The following is a 16,484-nucleotide window of genomic DNA, read 5'->3' on the forward strand; positions in this document are numbered from 1 at the left end:
CTAATTTTGCATTATAGCTCATCCTCAAAGCTTTGCTCCATCCACTTCATTAAGGTCAACTGTACTTTGAGTAGGCAATTCTTCCCAAATCATATTTTGAGTGCCCTCCAACCTGAAAGAGTCATCTTCTGGCACTATATCAGAAAATGTTCCACTGCTATTCATAAGTTTTTTGATGGATAACCATTGAGAATTGGTCTTCTTGTGCTTTTTCCCTTTCAGTCAAAGTTTTACACACACATATATATGGATATTTATACACAAACAAACACACTAATACATATCTATATTAACATATGAACACACAATGTTTGTGATCCTTCTCTACCTTTGACATTGGTTCGCTCTCTATTACATTTTGTGATTCTGTTTGGGGTTAGGTTACTTTAGAAGACATTGTTTTTGTTGTTGTTAGATGTCATGGAGGTGATTCTGACCCATAGCACAACTCTTCATAGATTCTAAGCCTCAGTTTTCTCCTGCAGAATATCTGGGGGGTTCGAACTCCTTACCTTGTGGTTAGCAGTCCAGTGCTTATCATATAGTGCCACAAGCACACTAAAAATTTGTTAAACTCTGTTGTGTGGGTTACAACTCAGAGCGACCTCGTATAGGATTTCTGAGGAATGACAGTTAGGTCTGAAGCATTGATCTTGCAGTTATAAGTCTATTGCTTACAATACAGCATCACAATATTTAAGTCACTGGTTAGTGGTGACTGTGTGGCTTCAAGTCGACTCTGACATAATGATCCTACATAGAGTTTCCAAGGCTGTAACTATTTAAGGAAGCAGAAAGCCTCATCTTTCTCCTTCAGAAAAGCTGGTAATTTGAACTGCTGATCTTGCAGTTAGCAGCCCAGCTCATAATCCACTACACTTCCAGGGCTCCTTAAAAATCTTTGTTGCTGTTGTTAAGTGCCATCAAGTCCATTCGACTCATGATGACCTTGTATAGGGTTTCTGAGGAGCAGCTGGTGGGTTTGAACTTCTGACCTTGTGGTTTGAAGTCCAGTGCTGATCCTACAGCGCCACACCAGGAGTCCCCCCAAAAGTCGTGGTTTACCTATAATTATTATATTAGTACTGATGAATATTTCTTTCTTTTTCTATTTAAAATAAATTGCTAAATTTGAACTGGAAATCTGTTTTAGTATGTTAAGCAGAAGTTTGATTGAAAACACTCTCACATATAGTATGTTAAACAGAAGTTTGATTGAAAACACTCTCTTTTTAGGATAGAAACCACTGAAGCACATGACTTCTTTTTAACTTTATTGTTTTAAAGTTAAAATAATAACATTTTTATTAATCAAAAGGTTGTTGTTAAGAGCCGTCGAGTTGGTTCCAACCCATAGCGACCATGTATAGGGTTTCTGAGAAGCAGCTGGTGAGCTTGAACCACTGACCTTGCAGTTCAAATGGCTTTGCCATCTGGCACATTAACCCACAGCACCATATCAGGACTCCAATCAAAAGGTACAAGCATAAAATTTTTTTAAAAGAAATAAAGGGAATATACAGAACTTGAGAGAGAACTCTTAATTGTTTTTCAAAATGAAAAATTTGGGTCAAATTTACATAATAGCTTGTTAAAAATAGAATTTACTAGTCTATGTGGACTTTGAAGATTTCTATTAATTGAATTTGTTTCACTGGATTTGATCAGATCTTAATGTTTTAGGATATGGGGAAAACAAAACAAACAAAAAATCAATTGGCATTTGAAATGATATCCAGGTGTCTTTTGTGACTGATGAAAAATCTAATAATAAAAGTTTGAAAAGGATGACATTATCTTAACAATCTTTAGTTCCTTTATAATTATAAATTGTGTTATATTATTTTCATTTGCTTAAATTATAAATGTATAGAATGAATTTAGTTGCATATAGGATAGAATAGGCATAAGTGAAAAATCATGTGAGAATGTTAAATCAAGATGAGTGATTATTCCCAATATATCTTGCTTTTTAAAAATTTTTTCTCTATCTTCTAGTAGTAAATGAGTGAATTTGATACCTATTACTATGATGAGTTACCAGCAACAATAATTTGTTACTTAAAAAGTATAATAAATCAATAATATAGTCCAATGGGTTTAGTCTAGTACCACCTATTGTATAAAATTATATTTTTTGTAATATCAGTATTTGAGTTGAGAGATTTTGGATGGCTTCTTAATCTTTCATGTCAACCAACATTGTCAAACAAAAATAGATCAGGGAAATCAGTCTAGATATAGAATTGTATGAATGCATCCGTCTCACTGCTACAAACTACATTTACTGAAGTTCACTTCTATAGGGCTCTAGCTGGACTGGGCAAATTCTAAACCCAGGCAATGAGCTTAAGGTCAATTTCTTTAGAATGTTTTAGCTCTGTCCATAGACCCTGGAGCATCTGACATGTGTTAAGACTAAGTTCAAGAGTTCGTAAACTTACTTATTTCAAACCCATACCTCAAAGTTATTAAAATATGACTGTCATATTTACAAATTTTCTTACCTTCACATCTTTTACATTCATCCTTGTTCCCTCCTTTCCAACAAAGATGTCATCAATGTCCACCAGGATGTACCTGTCCAAGGACAATGTCAGCCTCTTCCCTGACAAGAAGGAAATGGAATCTATGAAGATGAGCTTGTGTAGCCAAAAGTTCAAGTTGTTGCCAAAAAGAACTCGCTGAATTCCATCATGGAGTCCAAGATCCTGAATAACTGTCGCATAGAGTGTTTTGCTGGACAAAGATGGAAGGGATTTTTCTGTCTGTAATTCATTTAAAAGCACAGGCTGGTAGGTTGAATGATTATACTGGAAAATAGTCCAGTCTTCTCCAGGAAGAGGGCCTTTTTCAACCTTGGGGGCTTTGGTAATATGCAGCAAAGGAGACTGAGGATTGACAAAACAATCCTTTAGAGCTAGATTATTGAAAAGGTTTAATGGAAAGCCTTTTAACTGTGTACTTGGTATGCTGTTCTCATTGGCTTTATGAAAACCAATTATACTAACACTGTATTCCACACAGTATTTTTCCAAAAGCTCTCGATTCCATGAGTCCATGCTGATGTACTTCAGAATATTTTCATAAATAACTAAAGTATATTTCCCTTTTCCGTTATCTGTAAGAGGAGGAATGTCTCCCTTGCCAGGGGCAATGACCATGTGGTACTGAAATTGACTGGACTCCAAGATAGCGATGATATCTTGACCAAGTTGTGAGTATTGGCTCTCCACAAATAGAAGGATTGTAGGGTCAGTTTTGGATGTATCAATAGGTTTAACTGTTTTTAGCTCCATTGACCGATATGGTAGAATTTTCATGTCAGCACATTCTGCTTCTGCAGTGGTTTCAATAAGTGTCATTTCCTGTTTGTAGCCAGAGTAGAGGAAATAGGCAGAAATAACAATGCTCACTAAGCAAAAGGTAGCTAAGAGAACAATCAATGTTCGAAAACTTCTCCGAAGCTTCACAACAAGATTCATTTTTTTTTTTTTTTTTACAACAATGCTTTGGAAACTCTTTGAAATTTTGTTTTAAAGTTCCATGGTTAATAGAGTATGAGATGGTACAAATACCAGTCCCCGAAAGTTCATGTAACCATTGCAAATCAGGTATCAGAAACAAATTAAAGCTGGTAGGCAATGGAGCAGGAGGGCAAAGGTTGAAGAGATTCTGTATATGTCCAATACCAAATATTGTTGTAGAATCCTTTTAACATTGTCTGGAAAAGGGAGAAAATGTAAAAATTAAGATAAAAATACAAGCAAATATTTATATACAAGAAGATTAAAAAACTCTTGAATAAATGGAAGTAAAAGATAATGATATGCTGATATATACAAAATATTTGTTAATATGCTAGAAACGTGAGCATCAGAGACAATTTTAATGTGTTTATATGCCAATATACGAATATCCTAAAGTTTATAGTACAGGCTACCTCTAGGTTGTTAATGTCCAGCTTCTACACAACTTCTACTTATCCTTTAATGTTTTGTAAACTTGCCCTCACTTTGAAATGATTGCATCAACCTGCATCTACAAACAATTCTTCATTACAATCACCATAACTTGCTGCATGTGCAGCTTTTACTAATTGAAAAGACTTTGAGTCTTATCTTACACATAAATAAAGCTAAACAAAAGCTATATGCATATGATTTGACTGCAATACAGACTCTTAAAGATGCAATTAGGTATTCATATCACTCATAACTCCATAACTGCCTTACAGTTTTTTCTCCTTGGAATATATAATAGTATTTCGTGTCCGATTAAATACAGACTACTATTTATTGCTGGTAAGCTATCCAAATATACATATATAGAAATATCAGAAAGTAAGGTAACTTTTCAAACCTGTTGTTGTTAAAGTTCCATCAAGTCAGTTCCAGCTCATATGTCTGAGGAGTGACTGGTGAGTTTGTACAACCAACCTTGCATTTAGCAGTTCAGTGCTTATCCTAACAAGAGGTAAGAAATACAGCTTTTGAATAAAATGCTAATTATCATAAAAAATATTTCTACAGGACTAGCAGATATTATAAACATACAGTATCTAGAAATCAGGTATTTGTATGGCTACTGGATTAATGTATTGAAGGAATTGGCAAAGAAGAAGGCACCAGGAATTGATGGAATAAAAATTGAAATATTTCAAGAAAGTGAGTCGGCACTGGAGGCACTCACTCATCTATGCCAAGAAATTTGGAAGACAACTATCTGGCCAACTGATTGGAAGAGATCAATATTTGTGCCCATTCCAAAGAGAAGTGACCCAACAGAATGCGGAAATCATTGGACAATATCTTTGTTATCCCATGTGAGTAAATTTTTACTAAAGGTAATACAGAAACAGCTGCAAGCATACATTGACAGAGAACTTCCAGAGTTCAGAAGAGGCTGCCATGGAATGAGGGATATCATTGCTGATGTCCAATGGATCTTGGCTGAGAGCAGAGAGTACTAGAAAGATGTTTATCTGTGCTTTATTGACTACGCAAAGGCTTTCGATTGTGTGGATCATGACAAGCTATGGACAACATTGTGAAGTATGAGTATTCCTGAACACTTAATTGCACCCATGAGGAATCTGTACATGGACCAAGAGGCAGATGTTCGAAGATTTTTGACTGTGTCTACCATGACAAGCTATGAACAACATTGCGAAGCCAGAATCCTCCTTGGTAGCCAGGATAGCCAAATTTCATTTTTCATACTTCACATATTGTCAGGAGGGACCAGTTTCTGGAGAAGGATATCATATTTAGTAAGGTGGAGGGTCAGAGAAAAATAGGAAGACCGCTAGTGAGATGGATTGGCAAAGTGGCAGCATCAATGGAGTCAAGCGTGGCAACAATTGTGAGGTTGGCCCAGGACGCGGCAGTGTTTCATTCTGTAGTGCATAGGGTTGCTATGAGTCGGTACCAACTTGATGGCACATAACAACAAAAACAACTGGATTAATGGAAATGAGGTGCGTTTAGATATCTTAGTACTAAACTGAAGGTATGGTTTTATCATTAGCTTATAGGATTTACATGTTGTTCCCTGTAATTACATATCTTTTGCTTAGAACACATGGATTCACTCATCTTCTTTAGTTTACAAATCCAAACAGCCAAGATATTCCCTTCTCCCCCCTGAAGGGAAAGTTAAAGAAAGTGTATGGAAGAAGTACCAAAATGGGAACAAACACCCTCATATCTCTTTGATGATGTAGAGGCTAAGAAAACTAGATGGAAAGAGAATCATTGGTGTACTTTTCTGAGTGCATTCCTAAATGTGACCTACTACTGGAACCAAAATTAAATTTGAACTTTTCATTGTTAGTTTTTATCCAGCAATAAAATTTTCTTGTGCCTATCATCTTCTTGGATTCCTGGTGTAGCACTGTAGGACCAGCACTGACCTGTGTACTACAAGGTTGGCAGTTCAAACCCACCAACTGCTCCTCAGAAACCCCATATGGGGTGGCTGAGTCAGAATTGAGTCAATGGTACGTAACAACAGCAAATCACTTTCTGTGAATGAAAAACATAAAGATTGTAGACAGCATTAAAAACAAAAAACAAAAAAACCTTAACCTGCTTCATCTATCTATCTAATTTGCCACAATTATTCTTAGATTTCTTTGTTTATATAGATGATTACATGTTTTTTATTGAATTCCTGTCTATATAAATATTCTTCACTCTCCCCCAAGGTAGTTGATTACTTTCAGAATTTTCTATTACCCAGTTTTCTAAATTAGTGTCCTTAGGAAAACATTTAAAATAGCTCATGCTCTCAATCTGTGATACATACATATTTTTAAGATGTACATAGTTCATATACCTTATCATACAGTATTGAGTTAGCATGTTTTATAATAGTTCATCATATTGTAGGTATTTATGTTTCTCTTTTCTATGTTTTTAAAAACTCTGGAAATCCAAGTGATGAGTACTCAGGTTAATTTATTGGTGATTACTAAAAGAATTAGTTTAAACTATTATTTCAAAATGTTATCTCTTCCATATTATTTTTTAGCATTCAAAAAATATTGTATCCAGTTAGTAGTTTATTTTTTAAAGTTCTAAAATAAATTAACATATATTTTATCTTAGATTTTGAACAAATATTTTAAAAACACTGAAAAAATTATACATATAATAATTTTGAAATTTGTTCCAAAGATTTTAAATACCACTTTTCAGATTCCAAACATTTAAATAAATCCGATTTTTTACCCTGTGAAACACATCGTATCACTCAGAAACGTCTCCAAATGATTTCACATTCATTTCAAAAGATTATAAACTCCACATTAATACTGTTGTTGTGAATGTGTTCTTTTGTAGCCATTGAGTTGATTTCTACTCCTACCAACCCCATATGTGCGGAATATAACTGTGTTCCATAGGGTTTTTAAGACCTATCAGAAGCAGATCACCAGACATGTCTTCTAAAGTTATTCTGGGTGCGTTCGAATAGCCAATCTTTTGTCTAGTAATTGAGGTTTTAGGGTTTTTTTTTTTTTGCCATCCAAGGGCATCTACAACAATTAATCAAGTATATTTATTTAAGGGAATTATTTGTTCTCAAAATCTTTTGAGTAATTCAAAAGTCTGTTTCCTTTTAACAAATTCAAATTCAGTTTGTTAAAAAATAAAATATAGCAGAATATGTGTGGGGACTTTGGTTTGGTGCAAAATATATAAACCATAAATATTGACAGATATTTGGAATTTACTAAATGAAGCTTTCCATTCTTGTATTAGATCCATTTCTAGACTTATCTAAGATCATGAATTATATTTAAAAATCAATTTATGTTAATATGGAATTGTCTTGCTTTCCTACCACACATAACACACAGGAACATAAATCTATTTAATCTCTTTTCTTTGAAGGTTTCTTCAGTGTTATAAAAGCAAATTTAATAAAGGAATTTGGAAAAGAAACACATGTTGGAAAAGTTGATACTTTGAAAAATCTTTGTATATTCTGACATAAAATATGATTCTTATTCTTGAATATACAAAGAATGAGTTGTGACTTTTGCATATTAGAATAGCTCATCCTAGCAGGCAATCAAAAAAAAAAAAGAAGCATATGGGATGAGAATATGCCAATCCAAAGAATGAATAAAATTTAAATGTGACATTTATTTAGCATTAATATGTTCAGTGTTACAAGAATGATAGATACATATCCCTCCCCTGTAGAGTGTGTGTGTGTTAACCTAAGGGTTATCATTCTTGCTGTCTTACTCAATGCTCGAATTTATGTGGTGCTATAGGATAATCTCTTGACCTTAAGGTTGTTTGAACTGCAAGAGTGGCAGTTCAAATTCACTAGCCACTCCTCAGAAACCCTATACAAGATCGCTATGAGTCAGAGTGGACTCTAAGGCTCTTAACAACAAAAACAAAAACAAAAACAAAAAAATCCAACAAAAATTAAATCTTTATTTACACCCTACTGTGCCTTAAGCCTTAAGCCTGAGATAACAAATGGTGTGACATTTGTTTGGGAGGTCAAATATATAGATTGTGATTTGATTGAATATCTTGTTTTTGTTATTGTTAAGTACCGTGGAGTCGGTTCCGCCTCATAGTGACCCTGCATAGGGTTTCCGAGGCCATAAATCTCTACAGAAGCAGAAAGCCTCATCTTTCTCCCATCGAACAGCTGGTAGTTTCGAACTGCCGACCTTGAGGTTAGCAGCCCGATTCATAACCACTACACTACCACCTAATAGTTTAAACAAAACAAAACAAAAAAGAGAAAGGAAATGTAAGTGGGGTGTGGGACAACAATATAAGAATATTGGAAAGATCAAATGAAACAAGTTTGATAAATGAGTAATGAAGATATACAGATATTCATTTAAGGATAGTTGATAATTTGTTCTTGTTAAGTGTCTTCGAGTCTGTTCTAACCCATAGCAACCCTGTATAGGGTTTCCAAGGATTGGCTAGTGAACTTGAACTACCATGTTGTTGTTAAGTGCCGTTGAGTCAGTTCTGACCCATAGCGACCCTGTACAGGGTTTCCGAGGGTGTAAATCTTTACGGGAGTAGAGATTTTCTCCCGCGGAGCAGCTGGTAGTTTCGAACCGCTGACCTTAAAGATTCGCAGCCCGATTCGTAACCACTACGCTACCAGAGGCTGTAAATATGTGCAGTAGCAGACCAATCTCTGGAGAAGGATATCATGTTTGGTAAGGTGGAGGGTCACAGAAAAAGAGGAAGACCCCCCAGCGAGATGGATTGGCAAAGTGGCAGCATCAATGGGCTCAAGTTGTGAGGTTGGCCCAGGACCGGGCAGTGTTTCGTTCTGTTGTACATAGGGTCATTATGAGTCATTACCAACTCGTCAGCACCTAACAACAACGTCCATAAATATAGGTCAAGTTCTTTCAATTACAGCAATTTATATTTGCTTCCTTTATCAAATTTCTTTATCGTCCTCTAGTCAAGTTCTGATCATCAAAAGTTCTAAGCTAAGTCAAATGTGTAGTAGCTGCAAGTTTGGGCATTCTTGTGCAACTCCCTCACTTCATATCAACTGGACACTTTACTATTAGCTTTAGACCTCCTTGGTTATCTCCTTGTCACTGGACTTAAAAGTCCCCAGGTCTTACAGTGCCACCTCACTCTGTTGAAAGATTTTAATTTGTATTCATTCAATTCCTGGTTCCTTGCTCTTTGCCAGTGATATCAACACACCTTGAACTTCTTCTTTCAAGATCAATGGCTCTTGGTTGTATGTTACCTCTCCAAGTGGTTAAACATTTGCCATTTACTTTTGGTATTGTGACTTTGTAACTTTTGATGCTTTATGCATCATACAATATTTTGCCCAATTGTTGATATTAGGTGCCATCACATCAGTACTGACTCATAGTGACCCTATGTACAACAGAACGGAACATTGCCCAGTCATGGGCTAACCTCACAATCATTGCTACATTTGAGAACATTGATGTTGCATGTTGCCATTCCATTTTGCCCATAGAATCCTTCAATATTTCAAGTTGAAGCTGGATTTTTTTCTTTAGTTCCTTCAGCTTTAGAAATGCTGAGCATCTTCTTCCCTTTTGGTTTTGTAACTCCAAGTCTTCTCACATTTTGTTATAATATTTGACTTTGTCTTCTGGAGCTGACCTTTACATTTTTCTGTTCAGCTCTTGTAGCTCCTCACTTCTTCCATTTTCTTTAAAACCTCAAACTAGAGTGCAAGTATCAGGGAGAACCCAGATACCAGTCAGCAACAAATAAACATATAATGAGAACTTTACTTTTGTTCTCTTTTCTACATAACATGGTGATTTTTGTCTTTTATTATAGAAGAATGGTAAAATAGACAGATAACTAAGTTGAATCTGTGAAAAACAGCTCTTTCCTTAGCCAGAATATGAAATAGGTTAAATGGGATTTGATCCCAAATCTTCTCAAACTACCTTCCACATGTCCTAAAAAGTCTATTGTTGATTTTATGATCCCAAGGTTCTCAGCTATGTCTTTGCTTCACAGCCATGAAGCAAATAAAACAGAGTGACTAGGCAGAATTGCTTGCGGAGTGGGATGTCTCAACACACTTAATTTGGGAAGCTAGGCTTGCTGAATAGTAGAACTACAGTCTGAGTGAATGCAGGCAGAGGTTTTTGGTGGAGTAGTATTCCATATGGTCATTTATTAGTAGCCCTGAAAGAGTTTCAGGACTCCTGTTGTGGAGCTGTGGGATAAACTGGGACTGCAAACCACAAGATTGGAAGCTCTAGCTTGCCAGTTGCTCCTTGGAAACCCTATGCAGTGTGGCTGTGACTCAGAACCGAATTGATGCTGTAAATAATAACAAAAGAGCTTTGCAACATTGCTGTTAACAGGGCAGAGGCCAGGCTTGGGGCCAAGAGACACAGAGGCCAATCTATCTGTGAGCATGGCAGAGGAAAGATGGTCTTGACTGACGAACTATGCTCTGAGTAATTTTTTATACTGGATTATAACCTGTTAACTTTCCTAATAAACTCTAAAACTTTGAGAGAGAGAAAAAGATGTCCATTGTTAGAAATTTGGAAAGGGAGACCTACTCATTATTTGTTGTGATACCATCTCCCAAAATGTGTGCTGCATGGCCCACATGCAGTTTGGGAGAGCAAAGGAGGCCTTTTATAGGTATTTCCTTTAATTGTTCTCATGCTATTTTGCATTTCTTTGCCTTTTCCTCTTCCCAATGGGGTTCATCACCTCACTGGAAATGGAATAAATGATTACCAGCATCGTCTATCTCTTTGAAAAGGAGATAATGTGAAGAAATTTTTGCCTTGTATATGTTTTAAAATGGATCCATGGCTTGTTTTCAAAATGTGCCTATAGATTCTCTAAAATATAGTTTACCATATCCATTTGAAAAGTGTTCTCAATCACTGTAAATTGTTCTTGTAATCTCTGCTAGCAGCAAAGCAATTAGTAAACAAACAAAAAAATAAATTCAGAAAAATGTAGCATCTATGGAATATAATTGTATACATGATTGCTTCTTTCTTGCTGATGATCTAATGAGATATGGAAACTATCAAAGTGGTTCACTAAAGTTTGACTAATTTGAAAAAAAAAAAAAAAAAACAAAACAAAAATAATATTTATTAGTGCCTAGTGGAGTCCTGGTGTGGCACTGTGGGTTAATGTACCAGACTGCAAAAGCCATTTGAACTGCAAGGTCGGTTGTTCAAGCTCACCAGCTGCTCCTCAGAAACTTTATACAGGGTTGCTACGGGTCGGAACTAACTCAGTGGCACTTAACAACAATCATGCTTAATAAGTGCCTACTCCTTGCCTGGCACTGTGCTTGTTAGTAATTATTAGTCATCCTGTTAAGTTAACCATTGTTTTGTATAGTTATTATTACTCTATTATGTAAATATAGACATTAAGATTTAGAGAACTTAAGAAAGGTACTGTGATTATACTTCTATAATGTGTGAGTGTAGACTTCTGTGTTGCAATAGTGAGAAGAACCAAGGACTAAGTTAGATGAAGCTAAACATTTTTTAGTGTAATTAAATAACTTAATATCTATTACAGGAATTTTTCAAGTTCAAAAATTCAGAAATTCAGGTTAGAAATGACTACTAAAAATGTAGCAACTTACAGAGATAAATTGGATCAGTTCAGAATAAGCTGTGTTTTATGTTGGGATAACATAAGACTTGGCAATAAATAGATTGTAGTTGTTGTTAATTGCTGTCGAGTTAATTCCAACCCATAGCAACCCTGTATAGAGTTTTCAAGGAGCAGCTGGTGAGCTTGAAGCACTGACTTTGCAGTTCAAAGGACTTTGCAGTTTGACACAGTAGCTCACAGTGCCACACCAGTACTCCTAATAAATAGATTAGCTTTGTCTAATTCTCATAATGAACAAGGGGGGTAAGAGAACCACTTTGTTTCTATAAAAGTTTTTTTGTTGGCTTTTAGGAATCATATAAAGAATTATCTCACATTTCATATTAACAAGTAGTGCTTTTTCTTTAATTAATAATTATATTGTATAAGCATTTTGCCATTTGTTCACATAAATCAAAAACATTAGCACTCTCTTGGGATGAATTCCAAAATATATAACCATCTTTCAAGAAAGATGCAGGAATTTTCAAATTATATATCGCTGCCACATAAACAAAATTAACTTGACCAGTACAGAAATATCAAAGTAAGGTTAAGTAGTGCTTTCTGAAATGTGTTTCATTTAGTTACTTGTGTATGTGTTTGTTTCTGTGTCTTTGTCTTCATGTAAGATTACTTTTTTTCTGTTATGGTCAAAGTGTTGGGAAAAATATTACTTAAAAAAGCACAGCTAATTCAAATGTTTTTAACCTGGTGTTAAGACCATTATAAATATCTCAGTTATTTTAGCTAAGGATAAAGGCAGGCTCCTATGATTATGAGTGGCTTCTGAAGTTTCCATTATTTCCTAAAGGAGATACAAGGAATAGGTTGTTATTATAAGATTTGGTTCCTTGGAGGCTCCTTTCAGCTTACAGGACATAACATATGGTGATATTATTTGAGGCAGAAACGATACCTATATATATTACAACAATTTTCCAGTGCAAAGGTAAAAAACAATGAACAATTCTTGTATTTAATCAAAATAAAAATTATATCCTTACTTAATGATCGTCTGCAAAAATGATCTTTTCTACCCTTATAAATAACCAGTTGATTTTCATCTTATAGTTATACGTTTCATATATTCTTGATTTCAGTGGCATAATATAAATGTGTACTAGTCCCCAAACTACATATTTTTTACCAGTACAAACTCCTTAAAGTGTCATTTCAAGCATAATGATAACATTACTACCACAATATTATATTGTAACATGATATTTTACTATGTACGTAGCTTTGAGCTATCAGCTATATTCACACTTCAAAAGATTATGAAGGCATCCCAGTAAACAGAAGAGTAAATGTCAGACAATTTCTTTTATCACCACTTCCTGGAGATGTTTATAGTACTATTTACCATTTTCCTAGGTCTTGTTTTCTAAAGCAGAGGAACAACATTTTTTACAAAGAACAAATCCATTTTTATTCTCTAAAACCTTAAATATATATGCATTTATATTTTCTATTAAAATATAAAAAGTATAAAATAAAATACTATATGTATATTTGTATGGCTTTGTAATGTAAGATTTCTAAATACAGTAACAGAAATGTTATCAGGGGTCAAGCTTTGAGTTCTAAAAGAATAATTATTACTTATATTTCTGTATTTCTTTTATTTACTACTTCATTGTCAAATATTGCCATTAACACTATTAAAATAACAATATCTCCAGAATGTATGGGCCAGAACTAAATAAGATTAAATAACTTTGGAATGTTTGTCCTGCCCTAAGAGTTCTGAAAGTCAGGTAATTCCCATAGGACTTTGGGATGGCTTTGGAATAGATCTGTGGCATCTGTCTCACTTTTGTATAGATTATGGGATAATATTCATACTGAATATTCAGAATCAAACTGAAAGCAGACACACTATCTAAAACTGTGTTTAACCTTGGATATGCTCCAATTTTCTCCCTCTTGTAACAAGCAAAGGCATTCATCCAACACCTATTCAACAAATCAATATACTCATGCTAAACTTTATGAAGAGCTTACTATCCTGGTGTGGCACTGTGGGATAAGGCATTGGACTGCTAACCTCAAGGTCAGAGGTTCAAACCCACCAGCCCCTCCTTACAAATCCTATACAGGGTAGCTATAAGTAGTAACTGAATTAACAGCACTTAACAACAACAACCATCTCCCAGGTACTTGCAAGTTCAACAGTATGACATTTCACTTTCAAAACTTCATGGCTCCTTTGTTTTCATCTATTTTACATTTCCTCTCATGTTTACTATTTCACTCACATATTTATCAAGTCTTTTTTTCCCATCTTAACAAAGACTGTTTTTGAAGTTATTGATTTAAACGACTTAATGCAAACAACAAGGTCCTGGTGTGGCGCTGTGGGTTAATGCGCATGACTGCAAAGTTGGTTTGAACCTCTTGGTCAGTGGTTTGAGCTCACCAGCTGCTCCTAGGAAACCCTACACAGGGTTGCTATGGGTCGGAACTGACTCGATGGCACTTAATAAAAACAACAACGTAAACAACAGTTATTTAGCAGTCAATCTATATAACAATGATTCTATTTCCTAGCTCCCTTTTCTTTATACTTTACATGAACAATTTGTATGGAGCCTAAAAAAGAAATGGAGAAATACAATGTCACAGTTTGATTTCTTATTTAGATATAATCTTATTAACAAATTAATATCCAGAGCAGGTTCTTTTCCTATATAATTGTCCTACCTATAGTAGTGATCTGAAAAATAAATTTAAAAACTCACCCTGCTAATCTTTATTAACAAAATATATAGATGTTTATTTCTATGAAAGCATCTGAGAAACTTTCAAACCTAGAAAAAAAAAATCACAATTGATTTTAAAAAATCTCCCTGATGTGCTTTCATCTAATCCTGTCTCTATATGGAATTTGCTTTTTCATATTTAATTGTGATTACGCTAAATAGTTTTTATGCTACATTTTTATTTAAATGACAAGATTATTTATAATAAAAGGGAAATACGATTAGGAAGTCTGCTAAATCTATTGGGTTTTTTTCTTATTTTTGGTTAATTATTCACCTTGACTTGACATTGTTTTGAAAACATCAATATATTTCAAAATCTAGCAACCCTACTGTCTAACTCCCCCATCTTGTATAAATGTTGAAGAATGAAATCCCTCAACATCTTGCACACAACAGAGCTTACTACCAGCACTGTTTCATAACTTTAACACATTGCAAACCTGTCAAATTCTCAATTTGCTTATTTTTTTCCTGACACCATCCAAAAGTCTTCTTTCTAAAGCCAGTTTTCCCTGATGACTGTACCTCTTCTGAGAACTTTGTAAAAACTGGGCATAGATATCTGTTAGTAGCTGAGTAAAAACAACAGTCACATACTTTTTTTTTTTTTTTATGTTTTATTGTGAATTATGTGATCATTTACATGGGAGAACATTAGCTTTACATTCATCCTATCATATAGCGTTTCATTGCCATGGTTACAATCCCCTCCATGCAACATCAATCAACCAAAGGGTATATATACCCTGTAAGCCTGCCTCCTGGTCATCGGCACACAGCCCCTCTCCCTCTCTGGGTCTAGTGTCCCCAGCAGCTCTATCTCTCCATGTCATCATCTCTGCCTCCATCTCTGGAGTCACTGTTTATCTGGGTAAGGTCTCTTACTCTGTTCTTCTCCCTTGATGGTCCCAGGGACCTCTACTCCTAGGCTGAAAAGTCAATCACTCACCTCTTTTTGCTACAAAACATCTACCTTTACATTTCCAACCCTCACAGTCATTCCTGATAACAAATATTCACTATAGTACCACAAGAGACCTATGCCCATCTCTTTTCATCAACCCTGCCCAGATAGATTGGATACTACTCAGTGGTGATTCTACCTTCCTCTGTGCCCTCTGGATCTAGGCTCCCTCTTGAAAGCTTATAAGCCAGTCACTTCTTTTGTGTAGCCAATGACCCAGTTGTCCATCCCTATCTACTCTGTGTACGGAGAGGGTGGGAATGATCCTTGCTGTAAAGATTTATTCCGTCTTTTGAGCTACTGCATCCATAGGTATAGGTCAAGGTCATCAAATTGTGTCAGATTACTCTTTTTTTCCTCTTCTTTCATATTCTAGGTGAGTTCTGATCATCCAGTCATTGAAGCCAGGTCAAGTGGGTATTATCTGCAAGTGGGGTGTTCTTATTTACATGTCCTCTCTTCTTATCAGCTGTATGCTTCGCTCTCCACTCTAGTCCTTTGTGTCTTTGTTACTGACTCTGGGACCAAGAGTCCCCAGGTCTTTCCACATTGCTGGCCAACCAGGTCTCCACCTGGGCTCACAGGAGACTATTGAACATTGTAGGGCTTAGCTCACAGCTTCATTGCTGTTTTTCTGTCACTTTTCCTTATTGGTGACAAACGTGGTTACCAATCAGAGCGCATGTCTGCTCTTGTATTCCCATTGAGTCTTACTCTTAGAAGGGGGTTTACCCTGAGGGGATCCACCCATGTGTCTTGATGTCTCCTGGGCAAGCAGCCTGCTTGTTCTTGTAGTAATCAGTCAGACTGCCATTAGTTATTTTTTTTGTATTTTTCCTGTGGGTCTTTCTTTTCAAGAACTATCTTCTGTTCTTCTAGCCACTCCAGGTTGGTTTGCTTGTCGTTTCAAGTGGAAATTTCCCATCTCAGAAGATTCTGGATGCTGTTCAGGATTTTACCTATGGTCTTATGCAATGCGGAGGCTCCTCAGGAAGACTCCTTCACTGGGCACATTGTAGCCCCAATTAGGTATTCCAATCAGTTATAGTAGAAGATAGACTTGCAAGATTTCTATGGTAATATTTCTGGCTATTCCTT

The 16,484-nt window shown here is 35.5% G+C and overlaps 1 protein-coding gene across 1 annotated transcript in view; it reads right to left on the minus strand.

Annotated features, from left to right (window-relative positions):
- Positions 1–16,484, minus strand: part of NDST4 (N-deacetylase/N-sulfotransferase (heparan glucosaminyl) 4) — a 600,446-nt gene that overhangs the window by 538,505 nt on the left and 45,457 nt on the right. Inside the window, exon 2 of the mRNA XM_006872252.1 lies at positions 2,508–3,724. Within this exon, the coding sequence (XP_006872314.1) occupies positions 2,508–3,485 (978 nt within the window). The 5' untranslated portion in view covers positions 3,486–3,724. The remainder of the gene's footprint in view (positions 1–2,507; positions 3,725–16,484) is intronic.

This window comes from Chrysochloris asiatica, unplaced genomic scaffold (genome assembly GCF_000296735.1).
Source record: "Chrysochloris asiatica unplaced genomic scaffold, ChrAsi1.0 scaffold00188, whole genome shotgun sequence".
NCBI classification, from domain to species: domain Eukaryota; kingdom Metazoa; phylum Chordata; class Mammalia; order Afrosoricida; family Chrysochloridae; genus Chrysochloris; species Chrysochloris asiatica.